This window comes from Lates calcarifer, linkage group LG7_1 (genome assembly GCF_001640805.2).
Source record: "Lates calcarifer isolate ASB-BC8 linkage group LG7_1, TLL_Latcal_v3, whole genome shotgun sequence".
In the NCBI taxonomy this organism is placed as follows: Eukaryota; Metazoa; Chordata; class Actinopteri; family Centropomidae; genus Lates; species Lates calcarifer.
Genome location: NC_066839.1, coordinates 3,430,587 through 3,444,971, shown reverse-complemented (window position 1 = coordinate 3,444,971; position 14,385 = coordinate 3,430,587). Strand labels below are relative to the sequence as shown.

At 39.7% G+C, this 14,385-nt stretch overlaps 1 protein-coding gene across 1 annotated transcript in view; it reads right to left on the bottom strand.

Annotated features, from left to right (window-relative positions):
• The window catches only part of msraa (methionine sulfoxide reductase Aa), a 30,665-nt gene extending 16,499 nt beyond the window's left edge, over nucleotides 1-14,166 (bottom strand). The window contains 1 exon segment of the mRNA XM_018687339.2: nucleotides 13,956-14,166. Within this exon segment, the coding sequence (XP_018542855.2) occupies nucleotides 13,956-14,088 (133 nt within the window). The 5' untranslated portion in view covers nucleotides 14,089-14,166.
• Nucleotides 14,167-14,385: the final 219 nt, after the last annotated feature.

Sequence of the window (14,385 nt, the reverse complement as noted above, 5' to 3'; positions counted from 1 at the left end):
CAGAAGATGTAAATCAGCTGCCTGTCATCTGTTTCCTACTGTGCCTCTAAACGTATATATGTTCTGAAATACACACCTTTCTTAGATAATGACTTGATCTAACTGTAGAAAACACACACACACACACACACACACCTCTATGAGGCGCCTCTAATGACTTCCAGTGCTGTGGATTTCTTTAAAGATACTAAATTTAAAAGGCAAAGAGGAATGGAGGAAACGTATGTGTTTGTTTTTGCCACTGACAGGCTCAGATTATTATTATCAGTGTCTGACAACATTATGATAGGATTCCTGCAGAGACAGAGCTTTTTATTTAAGAGTAGGATCCTTTTTCTTTAACCAGAAACATCACTATATATCACTACCAGACTCCATTGACAAAAACAGCAATTTTACCGAACAGAACATAGGAGTGGCTGCAATACTGCTGCCTTGATCTGTTCATTTGTTTGTGTTGTTGTGTGACTTTCAGTGGTGGAAGAAGTATTCAGATCCTTGATATAAGTAAAAGTACCACACAACAACACAAACAAACTAACAGATCAAGGCAGCCGTATTCCAGCAGCTCCTGTGTTCTGCTCAGTAAAATTCCTGTTTTTGTCAGTGGAGTCTGGTAGTGAGTGATATACACTGATGTTTCTGGCTAAACAAAAAGCATCTTACTCTTTAATTTGCTGGAATATTGTTACCTCTATTGGTTTGTTTGTTTGTTCATGACATTTTATTCATCTTAAACCATTAATACAATCAGAGGTAATAAGAAAAATAAACATAAAAATGAGGATGGTGATGTTTTGTGTTCACAAACACCCAGATAACTGCACCAGTGTTGATGTAATATGTTAACAGAAGAGTTTAACACTGAAATATGCTCATTTGCTTTCTTCTTCCAGAGTTAGATGAACAGATTGATGCCTGTAACGACGACAGGATCCCTCACTGGCTTCCCACCAATGAAATACACTACCTCGGATCACCACAAGGTCTTTGAGGTGGTGGGGAGCAGATTTATTTCCCCCCTGCACTGTTTGTTCACGCATTTTCTGCTCTACTTTTCAAGCTCTCCCAGGTGCAGTTTTGTCTTTAACATGAGCCCAAAACCAGCAGCTAGAAATTTTAATAAAGTAGAAAATAAAAATAATAAAACGTATGAGGCTAAAAGGAGGGATAAACAATTTCCCAAACACATGAAAGAGAGAGATGGAAAATGAATACCTTGACGACACTCATTAAAATTCTACAGTTATCTTTTCCTTCACACACACACACACACACACACACACACACACACACACACACTGTATATATAGCGGCATTTTTCTGGAGAGTAATTATTTCACGCGGCGCCCCTTGGAAATGCCTGTTCTCTTGGTCGCCTTTATCTCGCTGGAAATGATAACACTTCTTGTTGATTAATTGAATTCATATTCTTGTGTGAGGTCGAAAGCAACACTGTGCGAATGTGTGTGTGTGTGTGTGTGAGAGAGAGAGAGAGAGACTCAAAACTATGAGTTTATTGTACTTTCACAGCATTGTTTAACCTTGCATTAGCACCCTAAGCAGACTAAAGTCGTGGAAATATTGAGGATGTGCGTCTAAAAATACAGAATGTCACGTTTGTTTCGTACACATCTGCTGCAATAACACATCTGAGGATGGTTACCTGAGAAACCCAGATGTAATCCAACATGATAAACGCTGTCGTTTCATCAGAGAAAGATTTGTTTTTCTTCCCATGAACAAAACGATGTTTGTTTCAACTGCAAAACGCCTGTTTCTGACTGTTGTACTGGCAACTAATTTTCTTTTATTTGGCAGTAAAGAGCAGTGAAAGAGGTTAGAAAGCACTTCAGGACACTTCACATCAAACAGCGAGCCACTTCATTTTAGGTACACAGTGTGAGTGTGTGTGTGTGTGTGTGTGGAGTGTGTGTGTGACTAACCAGCCTGCCTCCCAGTCTCTTCTAGCTCCCTAAATCCTGTCACAATAATAAGCCTGATCACAGAACAGGCCTTTATCCATGGTGACATCTGTGGCACACACACACACACACACACACACACACACACACACACATACACACACACTCCATTAGTGCTGCTCTATTTCAGCTCAGGCCTGCATGTGTGTGAAGGCAGGCAGAACTGCTCCAGAATCAGCCAATCAGCACTCAGTACACTCTGTTTTATCTTCACATCCTTTTCATCACATCCCTCAGTTCACTTTTCTAATTTTCTGTAGCGAGAGACCACAGAAACAAAACACACACACACACACACACATAAAAAACAGATAAAATACACAACACAGAATAATCAGCACCAGCACGTTTCACTGCATCGATTCTGTGAATTTGCATCCTACTGATTTATATCAGCCTAAAGACAGAGGAGGGTTTCACTACATTTCTGTCAAAGATCCAAGATAAACCAGAAGACAAAGTGTCTTTACGTCACCCTGAGCTCACTGTGGACAAACTGCTGAGTCAGGCTACTGCGTCACAGTCTTGGGGTTTGCAGTTGTTTCGTCTATTTTTACTTGTTTCCTAACCTGTTCTCCTTCCATTAAAACAATGTTTTACAGTAAGAATACAGTATGAGTTAGGATAAGTGTCTGACAACATTATGGATAGGATTCCTACAGAGACAGACCTTCCTATTAAAGAGTAAGATCCTTTTTGTTTAACCAGAATCATTGTTCTATATGGCTACCAGACTCCACTGATAAAAGCAGGAATTTTACCGAGCAGAGAACAGGAGATGCTGGAATACTCTGCTTGATCCTTTAGTTATTTGTGTTATTGTGGTACTTTTACTCATATAAGATTAATATTCATCTGCATAAATCACAACAACAAACAACAGCAGATTTACTGATCCTGTGTTCTGTCAGTAAACTGCATTTTGTCATGTTGTATGATATATATGTTTCTGTTACAGATCTTACTCTTTATGTCTATCTCTGTAAATCAGACCTGATGTGAATACTTCTTCTACCACTTAGTCACACAATAACACAAACAAACAAGGCAACCATTTCCCATTTCTATCTTCTCAAATATAGTTGTTTGTCATAAACGACAGTAACCTGAATATGGTTGGATTTCAGATTGTTGGTCGAACAAAACAACCTTGGTTCGTGAGGAAATTATTGGGGAAATTTTTCAATATTTGCTGTCATTATTATGCACAAAACAACTAGTTTCTAATAATGGAAATAATCCTCAGTTGCAGCGATTAAAATACGGTGAATCAGTCCTACACGACTAATCTGTTTTAACAATCTATATCAGCAGAATATGAGTGAATTTTCTGTGTGTGAATATCAGAGGCCAGCAGACCAGACCAGGGCCTCGCAGCGCTGCCCAGACCAGGAGAGAAGCTCCAACCTGGGCTGAAGGTACAGGGTTCCCCCTTCTCTTCCCCCTGGAGCTCCAGACCCGACAGTGATAAATGAACGCTGCAGCTAAAGTCTGGCTGGGGGAGATTGGAGAGTCTACACACACACACACACACACACACACACAGAAAAGATTGCCTCAACTGCACTGCAATTAAATCTACAAAGTAACCTCCCCCGCCCTCTCCTCCTCCTCTGTCTCCCTCTCTCTCTCTGATTGCCTGGTTTCTTCATCTTCCTCCTGCTCCCCCCTTTTCCTTATCATCCTCCCTTTACATCTCCCTCTGCCACCAGTATCTCTCTCTCCATTTATTTCTTCCTGCAACCGAATCTCTCTCTCCCTCTCTCCGAGCCTCTCAATCAGCTGCTCTGATTGCCGTTGTCGTTTTTATTACTGCCCATCATTACAGCCATCAGCGTTACCCCGTTATTGTTCTGCTGTCGACAGCCTCATCTCTCAAGGAAGATGTGTACTCGTTGCAGAATCAAAAATATGCAGGTGATCACTAAAAAAATCAAGTGTTTCCAAAGGTTGTCGTTGAGGAGGTTCATTCACAGGTGTAAAAATGAGGTGGACAAAATTAATTGAAACAGAAAAATATTCTGTTTTTTCCTGATTTTGCAAGAGTTGCATCTATTTTATGTTACTGCCACTGATTTTAATCATTTCAACTGTTTTTTGTCTGAGAAATCGTGGTTTTTTTTAATCACAGTGGATGCCTCTAAATACTATGATAACTATGTGTCTGGAGAAATAAATCTAGTTTAGTTAATTTATCAAATAAATCAGCAAGTGTTTGGACAATTAATTAAAGTTTTTAAGTAAAAATGCACAAACTTTACTGGTTTCAGCTTCTCGAATCAATCAAATGTAACTCCATCCGTTGGCTTTCTTCATTTTTATTAGATTAAACTGAATACTTTGGGTTTCGGACTGTTGGTCACAACAAAAGGCATCTGAAGACGTCACCTTTTTTCCACTATTTTCTGACATTTTATGGACTCAATCAATCAATAATCATTAGTTGCAGCCCCAGAAATCTCAAAACTCTCCAGACTTGTGTTTAGGAACAAAACATGGAGCCATAGTTGCTGAACTCATTCAAAACTTACCCAGAATTTAAAAGTGAATTGGTTCAAACTGCAGCAGCCTTTTGTACAGATGATGAGTTTCACGTCGACCTGAGTCTCCTGAGCGCTGCAAATGTGAGTCACCTCAACTCGTCTGAGCAGGAAATGAACAGGACTTTTACATCTATCGACCCTTGACGCCAGAAATAACTCCTTCCACAGCAAAAAAAAAAAAAACACACACACACACACAATCAGTACAGTATTCACTGTGTGAAATCTGGTCCTTTCCCCTGAAAATGAATGTTTAATTTCAGAGAAGTATAATAATTTTTTTATGATGTTAACAGCAGCAACTGTGATGAAACAGTGGGTGAAACTCTGATTCTGCGTTTCTATTATTCTGGTCACCAGTAGTTCATATGCCACATACTGTGTAATAACACTGAATTAGCACATGCTACACTTCCTGCACTTTACAAATAGAGAAGAAAGGTGAGTTTCCTCCCTTTCTTCACCTTCTCTAAACCTTTAAAACACTTGATTGACAGCTGTGTGTGTAGGTAGAGTGGTGGTCGGCGTGGGGGGGGGGGGTGCAATAAGTCACCACAGTGTGTGAGAGTGTGTGTGTGTGAGATTCCCTGAGGGTTTGACCCAATCAATCATTCAGAGCCATTAGTGAGACAGTGTGTGGTCTATAGGGGGAGCAGGGGCAGGAAATAGTACTTAATGCACTTTGCACTTAAAAGATGGCGGACTGATTGGACCCTTTCAGACATGGAATCTGTAAAATTGCTGGGTACATCTGTATGTTAAAGTAATGGCTTTCTGACATTCACACACACCGAATGTGTGTCCTTTATGGAAAACTCGTTGGGTAGAGCTTTAATGCTTTCTCTGGCTGTAAATTATGTTTAATACACAAGGCCACAGATTGTTTACCGCAACATGTATATAGGCTTTTATTAACATCAATACATTTATTATATGTTGAGTGAGCACATTAATATCTCTTCCCTTGTAAAAAACCAGATTGGCTCCTGTGTTTAATGCTCAAACTATGGCTGCATTATGTGGGGAAAAGGCTTCTGGTCAGCACTTTAGCATGGCTATGTTTACGGGTAAAATGGAAGTAAGCTGGGACTGAAAAAAGTTAATTTGATCATAAATTATTATCAATAACAGTCAGCTGCAGAGTTAATTCAGCTGAGAGAGAAACAAAAACAGACAGACTTTAATTAAATATCAGAAACTGGCCAGTCACTGTCATTTACCTCCCATTTCTAAGACTGATACAAACAACGTTGGATTAAAACTGACAGATAAATGGCACTATGTGCAGATTTTACTGAGCCTTGCATCTGTTTTTTCTCACTAATCATAAAGTTGTTGCGGGTAAATGTGAAAGCAAACGGCGGTTTACATCCAGCAGACACAGAGAGACATTAACATTTGTGCTGCTGTAGAGAGAAGAGGCTGATGAGAGCACGGAGACCAAAAACAATAGAGAGCCGAAGTGAGAAAGGAACAAACCTCATTCAAAATCTCATTGACATTTATAACAACTTAAAATCAAGCTTTTGAACAGCCTGTCCGAACAGTATGTTGTGTGGATCGCTTCATTAGGATGGTAGTTTAAATATTCATGTTTTTAGCTGCTTTTAACAAACAACATTTCCCATAAGCTCTAGATTTTCGTGGATCAAACTGTTTCACTTCGATGATAATGCAATGATACTCTTTTACCCCCTTTTCCACCAGGTCTCGCAGCTAAATTTTAACCACTTGGAGGATTTTCAACCAAAAACAACCTGAGTTCAGAAACTGTAAAGTCAGTTCGCAGCTGGAACCAAAAAACAGCAGGTTTTCAAGTGTGAACCGTGACGACATCTGTGATATTCTACAGGTTATAAAAGATGTGAGAAATCATAGGAAACAAACAGCGGTCGCAGGCAATCAATGCGATCCACCGCTGTGCAACGCCCATCCTTGATTACAATGGTTCTACTCAACACTGGTGGAAACACAGGCTGGTTCTCTGGATAACACAGAGGTTCAAAGGTAGGGTGCATTTCAGTGCCGAAACACAAAGTGGTCCCAGCACAGAACCTTATGGAACTCTATGTCTAACTTTTGTGTACATGGAGGATTTGTCATGATCAGATAGATAGCACTTAAACCAGTTTAGTGTGGTTCCTTTAATGCCAGTAAAATGCTCTGTGATTTCTGTAACAGGATGTGATCAAATGCAGCACTGAGATCCAACAAGTACAGAGAAAAGTCAGGTGTCTGATGCGACCTTTTTTAGATAAACTGATTAATCTGTAAGACACAAGAAAATGCATGGTGACGTCTTCAAACGTCTTGTTTCATCTGACCAACCGACCACAGCCCAAAGATATTCAGTTTACTATCACGTACGCAGTAATGCTCACATTGGAGAAGCTAGAAATGATGTATGTTTTTAATAGCTGTTGATTAATTTTCTGTCAATCAACAAACTGACTAATCGACTAACTGCTGCAGCTCTATTATCAGGACACTTCATTCTGTAGTATCTGTTCATGACCTTCAGACTCTCTTCTGTCTGTGAAGTATCGCTGGCAATTCTCTAAAACCTGCTGTATTAATTCCTCCTCTCCACCTGGCGTTATCTTGTGTCTTGGCGGATCAGATTGGTTCTAACAACAACACAGTTAACCTCTCAGCCTCTCTTTCCTTCCTGCCTCTCTCTCCCTCCATCTTTTCATCTCCCTCATCTGTAATGTCTGTCACATTCACCCCCTCATTTTGGTCCGTCAAGGTTATCAGACCACTGTGTAAACAACAAAGGACCGTGCTGATGGAATCACACACAAACACACATTCATTCACTCGTTCATTCATTCACTGGCATCCCTCTGTGTTGTCGTGGTAACGGCTGTGACAAAAGGTAGACGGATGGAGGAGCGCCAGCCTGAACCTGATAACCCTGTAGCCACACTCACTTAATATGTGCAGGAGATGTGATGGATGAACGGATACAAGCCTCACCTGGATTCACCTGATTTCTGAATTTGATCTGCTACAGACCCATAAGTATGAAGACACCAGAATATTACATCATTACATTACTACTGAGCATCTCAATCCCAAAACAATGGGCATTAATTTGCTGCTATAACAGCCTTCAATCATCCAATAGGTTTTGGATGGGGTTGAGGCAAGTCAACAATGGACCTGACTTTTTAAGAAGGTAAGAGGCCCAACCAAACCCTTAAAAAATAGCTGTAAAAATCCATAAAAGTATTTATAGTGTACTTGACAGAAAAAGATGGTCGATAGTGAAACAAAAGGACTGATATTAATTATTAGGATTGATAAGTAAGTCTCGGTACTGCCCTTGTAGTATAATTCCGGCTTTTTTCTTCAAGTCATGTGTCATTTAGAAACATTTTCTCAGAAACACATTATTCAAAAAACCTCATAATCGACACTGCACTTCCTTGAGTCCTGAGTGATACACCCACCAAGGCTGAAGTCAATCGGATGGGCAGTTGTCGAGAAAATCGAAAGACAGACAGACGGAGAGATTTCTCCATTTATAGGTAGATTAGACGATATAGATGTTAAGACAATAAATAATACTACAAAGATGATCTACAGCACGCCCTTAAATGTATATAACACAACATTTTTGAGACACCACAAACACATGCTATATCCTACTCAACATATAAAAGCCAACTTTATATCTGTTAGTTAAAACTTCTATCTTAACCAACCTGTCTTTACTGGGACTGGTCATGTTTTGGTGAAATGGTTTGTATCTGTTTAAATGAGAAAAAGGAAAAATTTCTGCTAGACTAGACTGACAGGGCTGCAGCTGTTATTATTTCTATTTTTATGAATATAGTGATTGATTCTTCAATCAATCCATTAATCCTTTGTTAGTTGTCACAAACAATGACAAATGACTGTGCCGCTGCAATAACTGATGTCTTTAAATTGCTTATTTTGTCAGAGCAGCCAGAACACACAGATGTTCAATTTACAACCGTGTGAAAGTAGTTCATCAAGCTGTAAGATGCAAATGTTTGGTATTTTTTATTAAATACATCGCTCTAAGAATTGATTAATTATCAAAATTATCAGTGATTATCCCTTGAAAAGGTCATTTGTCTTTTGTTTCACCACTACACCATTTATCTTTCACTGTAATCCACTGCTGCTTTCTCTCTGCTTCTGAGAAGCAAAAACAAAAAAGACAAATTAGTATGTCCATGTCAAAACATTAATACAGTTACTTTATCTCTACCAGCTACAGCTAGGTGAGGATTTTAAGTTATTTTCACTTGGATTGCAGCTGGAGCAGCTGTGGGTTGGCCAAAGGTTTTTTGGCTTCAGCTGAGCCGGCTGCCTTCAGCTCACAGCTCGCAGTGCCAAGAAACTACTTTTTGCATTTTTAAATACACTTGATATCTTGAAATAGCACCCTTATTAGCATATCATTACTCCTGATATTTGTGTCAACCTCAAAGCATCTCTGCAAATATTCTCTGTCAAAATTACACGTTCTACAACAGCAAACTGAAATAATAATGATTTACACCCACAAATACACCTGCTAATTAAAAGACCTGCAGATACCAGCTGCTGGATGTCTGAACACATCTGCATTAAGCTGTGATGAGCATGACATTAACTTCTTCATTAGCGCTTTGTTTTCACCTTTTTTTGTACATCTGTGAGTAGGAGGGGAGGGTGGAGGTTTAGAGGGTGGGGTAAGTTGTTTTATGTTATTGTGTGGTACTGAAAGTCAAACAATAACACAAACAAACCAACGGATCATGGCAGCAGTAACTCCCATGTTCTGCAAGGTAAAATTATGGTTTCTGTCAATGGAGTCTGGTAGTGGTATATAGTGATGGTTCTGGTTGAACAAAACTGATCTTACTCTTTAATAAAAAGGTTTATCTCTGCAGGAAGGAGACTAATTAATTAAATGTAGATTTTAAACATATCATCTGGATTTGAAACACCACCAACAACCAATTCTTTGGAAGCCACTGGTGTTCAGACGTTCAGACAGTTTGGGAATCTGAAGGTGACCAGTCAAGAAGATGATTGACTATGAAGTTGAAAGAACATTAACTGGAAACTATTTTGATAACAGATCAATCTGTCTGGCATTTTTTAAAAGAAAGAATACCAAACATTTTGCAGACTACAGCTTCACAAATGCAGGTTTTGATGCTTTTCTGATTCATTGGGTTTTTGAATGTTGGTCACATAAAACAAGCTAGTTGAAGAATCCATCTTGGACTCTGGAAACTTGTTAGTGACATTTTTCACTGACACTTCACAGACAAACAATTCAGTTAATTGAAAAAATAATCTGTTAGTTGAAATAATAATAACAGCAGCCCTAATTGAATTGAAAGCATTTTTCTTAGAATTAATTTTGAAAAAATGTCTGCAACTTTTATCACCAGTGTGTCCAATATCCAGACTGTTGACAAAGTTACACCATGACATTTTAAAGTAGAAAGCCTCTCAAAAGTCATATTTGAGTTGTTTAAGTTTCAATCTCATTGGATATTTAACAGCCTGGCACCTTGAATCCATGATTTCTGACCCAATTTTCTATGATTGGTTAGATTATTCAGATCAACTGATGCTTCAAAGGCCAAATAATAAACTTAAAATATAAACTTTTTGGAGGAGAAGTGCTTCAGGTGCTCAGAAAAATGCAAATCTCAAATATCTATGGTTCCACAACAACAGGGTGAACTCTATCTGCTGATAAAGAGATTAAAAGCTCCAGAACTGCTACCAATCGGACCTTGGAGGTGAGATTGTTTTGTCAACTACATGGTCAAGGATGGACTTATTATCCTGCATGCACAGGTCTGAATCTAAAGGGTCAGTAAAGGTTGCATAAAGACATTTTAGCGGTCAACAAACGTGAATATCCACCAGTTTCAGTCTTTTGTTTCAGGCTTCTGGCCTGGCTCGGCCTATCCTTTAGATCAGTTTCCAGGAACACCAAATCCTCAGATTAACAAAAAAAAAAACAACAACACCCAACTTCTCTCTTCTCTTTCACTTAAACACAAATACAAATGTTCTGGGTGAATATGGTGTCAAAGCCCCAACAAGGATTCATTCACAGACCTCTTGCTTGGCGCAGTCTTGGCCTTCCTCTGGCTACTAGTGTGGACTCGTTGAAGTCAAACCTCCGTCCTTGTCCAGTTCAGACATGTTGTTTTGGTCTCCAACAAAACACCAATACAGTATTCTCTTCTTGAAGCTGCAGGTCAGCTTATGAGATATTGCGGTCACGTTACATTTAGTCTCCGAAAACCTGGTCCGGTCCAATCGCTCCAATGCGGAGTTTCATTTAAGAAGAGAAAATCACTTGATTTGTTTTCTTTCTTTTTTTTTTGGTTATTTCCACAGCCCTTTCAGAAGCAGAGTTTTCAGTCCGTCGGAAGTACTTTTTCTCTCCCTCGTCTTTTTCGGAGGCGAGGCAGAGCTTGTCCCCATCCACCACAACCAACACCACCACCACAACCATGCCTGGACATTTCTTGATTTCCTCTGGCGCTGCAGCCCCGAGCCAGACAGACAAAGGAGGGGAAGCCCTGCCAAGTCTCTCCACTCCAGGCACGGCTTTTTCCCTCTCTCCACTCTGTGCTCCCTCGCTCTTTTCCTTCGTCTCTCTCTCTCGATCGTGGCGGCGTTCCCGAGAAGCTTTGGCGATGCTCCAGCATGTCTGCCACTCCTGTCTGAACCCCATGCATCCATCCCGATCGTCCTTTTCGCAGTGGACCCCCGCCCCCCTAACCCCCCTCTCTACTCCCACATCCTCCATACCCCCCCAACCGGTCCAACCCACTGCACTCCGGCCAAAAAATATCAAACACACTTTGGGTAAATCAAACCAAACTAAACCAAAAAGACTTGTTTAGAAGCGCTCAAACATTTCATTGTGTCAACTCCTCTTCTTCCTATTTCTCTCTGTCTCTTTAACACCGAACCAAACGCCACCGAGTCACACAACCCTTACACTTACCACTTGTTTTAATCATCTTTCTCTTTACAATGTTAAAGGCCAGTGTGAGAGTGTGTGTGTATGTTTGTGAGTATGTGTGTGTGTGTGTCTTGGGTCTTTTGTTCAGTGCCAGTGCAGATCTATTCATCATGTGCCAAGACTCCGCACCCTCACTTGTAGTGAAGAGGGTCCAGGTTGGTGCCAACTGCCCCGACTGCCAACTTAGTGCTGCTTTCTGTCTGTTTATACAGAAAACTCTCTCACACACATATACACACTTTTATCTTAGCTATTTGCATTTTTAGAGTCACAATTTTCATTTACAGTAAATAATTAAATCAGCAGATGTGTGGATTGTTGAAAGCCAAAAACAATATTTATGAATTAAAGCTCATTATGTCAGATATTTATTGTCAATATCCTATTAAATAATATTCTCTTTACAGGTTCAAGCACTGTGGCAACATGATCAGATCAATACGTCTTTTTATTTAACTGTGAATCTGCAAATTGTGATTAAAAACTCATAAAACGAGTTACTGGAAATGTTTGTTTTCGATGTGTAAAGAGTTTACTGAGTTGAACATTGACTTTTATTAGGTATAAATTTTCCGTATCGCTTGAGGGCAGGGATGGATTGGACAAGTTAACAAGGTTTTATGATGCTGAGTTGGTCATGTGAGGATATAGCACTGTAACCATTTTAATTTGGGTTCGATTACATCAAACATTTTGGACTGGACGATGTGAATTTGATAGATAATGATCTAACGGCGCAGTTCAGTTATGAATAGTTGTGAATACAATGCACCAGATCAGTAATGGTGCTGATACAGATCTTATTATGCAGAATAAATAGATAGAAGAGTATATACAGTATATAAATATATAAATATATATATATATATATATAGAGAGAGAGAGGAAGCAAAGGGGGAGTGGGTGACATGCAGTAAAGCCCTGCAGCCATGAATTGATCCATGGACGCTGTGGTTATGTGTTTCCTGGCCATCGGACGCCCCAGTTTCTGTGTTAATGGTTCTTTTTTTTCCCCTTTTTTTAAAGGTTTGTTTTAGGTCTAAAAAATACTTTACACACACATACATACAGAACACTACAGCCACAAAACAGTGCTGAAAGGGTGAGATCTCTCAAAATGGAGACACAACCACACTCACAAAAGGTTAAAGAATGAAGACTAATACCCTAAAACATCAAAACAGATCATCAAGGCACCTGGGTTAACAGTAGCATACTGTTTCAGACAGCAGACAAGGCAACACAAACAAGACCCAGAGTTGCTGCCTCAAAGTTGCAGGCAACATGGTCAAAATCTCCCCTTCTGTGCCTGAATAACTGTATAAATGGTATTATGATGCCACTGTGAAGCTGACCTTTGACCTTTTGGATATAAAACCTTCATCACTTCATCAAAACAACAATGAAATGCTGCCTGCACAAAGGCATAAAAATGTTTCACCTATACACGTTTTTTTTATTATTATTTATTTACAGAGGCTTCTGCTGCTCAGCTGAATAACTTTGAACACTTTGCTAAATTATTTGCACACCACAATATGCTTGTTTGCCCACTGGTCTGTGCTGAGAGATCCTCCCTCAGTCTCTGTCCCACTGTGACCTTATATTTACACCACAGTTATAAAACTACCAGAGTTTGTAGGGTTATATCTGCTGTGTCTTTATGGCTCTGCATACTTTAAATTAATTAATGGTGCTTGTGCTGAATCAGCAGATACCTGAGTGGAGGTCAGAGTTTGTTCTTGTCCTAGTAACAGCAGCAGGCTATTATAGTGTTGTATTTGATGTATTTTGTTGCTGTACCAGCTGCAGAAGTAGTAGTAGTAATTTTAAGTTTGTAGCTGCTGACCTATATTGTGCAGTTTGTCTCTCAGTTCTTAAATAATTACATAATTGAAGCCCATAAAAAAAGGATCCTGTAAATCATTACAAGGGGAAACTATTGAAATAATGACACACTATCTCATATTAATGAGAAACTTCCTCAAGATAATAAGAAACTGTCTCGTAATAAAGTAAATTAGTGTCATAAAGTAATGACAAGTGGTGCTAAGTCAATGTTTTGATGTTTTTACTAAAATACTGAGTCGTTATTTCGAGAAGGCTTCTTATTAACTTCCAGGACATCATGGCGCAAATGGGCTTCCGTAGACAAACTAACATAACAGTAACAGCAGGTGTCAACGGCTAAATTAACCTTTATTTTACTAAATTGTGGCTTTAAACCTGAAGTTGTTCCTTCAGTGTAAGGAGGGCAAACGTCGCAAACGTTAAGCAACGATAACGAGAACTCAAAATAAAGCAGCAAACTGTTCATTTTATGTTCGCTAACTGCTGAAATAAAGTTATACCGTGGCGGTTACACAAGCTAACATGCTAAAGCTAGCGGAGCTCGGTGAGTCTTACCGGAGACTCGGATGCTTTCAGTCCGCCCGGGCAGCGCTGTCTCTGGAGTCGGCATCTGGGCTTTAGAGGCCATGTCTCCCATCCTACTGTTGACAAAACGCCAAACCAGACGAAGCCTGGAGGGTGAGACCATCGAACCCGCAGCGGCACTGACACACCTCCTGCAGCACACAGGACGGCTAACTGTTAGCCTAGCTACGTAACAGTAACATTACCTAACATAAACACCGGGCTTGTGTAATGTAACGGTACACCCGTTACACAACGATGACAAAACAACATGCATGGATATACACACTTAGAACACAATATACCTGAGTTATCAGCCAAGAATATATCTCATTTTCTGCACACTAAATGAGGATTCTCAGCTCTACTTAGTTAGAGAAAGTCTAAACTTCTCACCATTTTATTTGCTCCTCCATCTTTT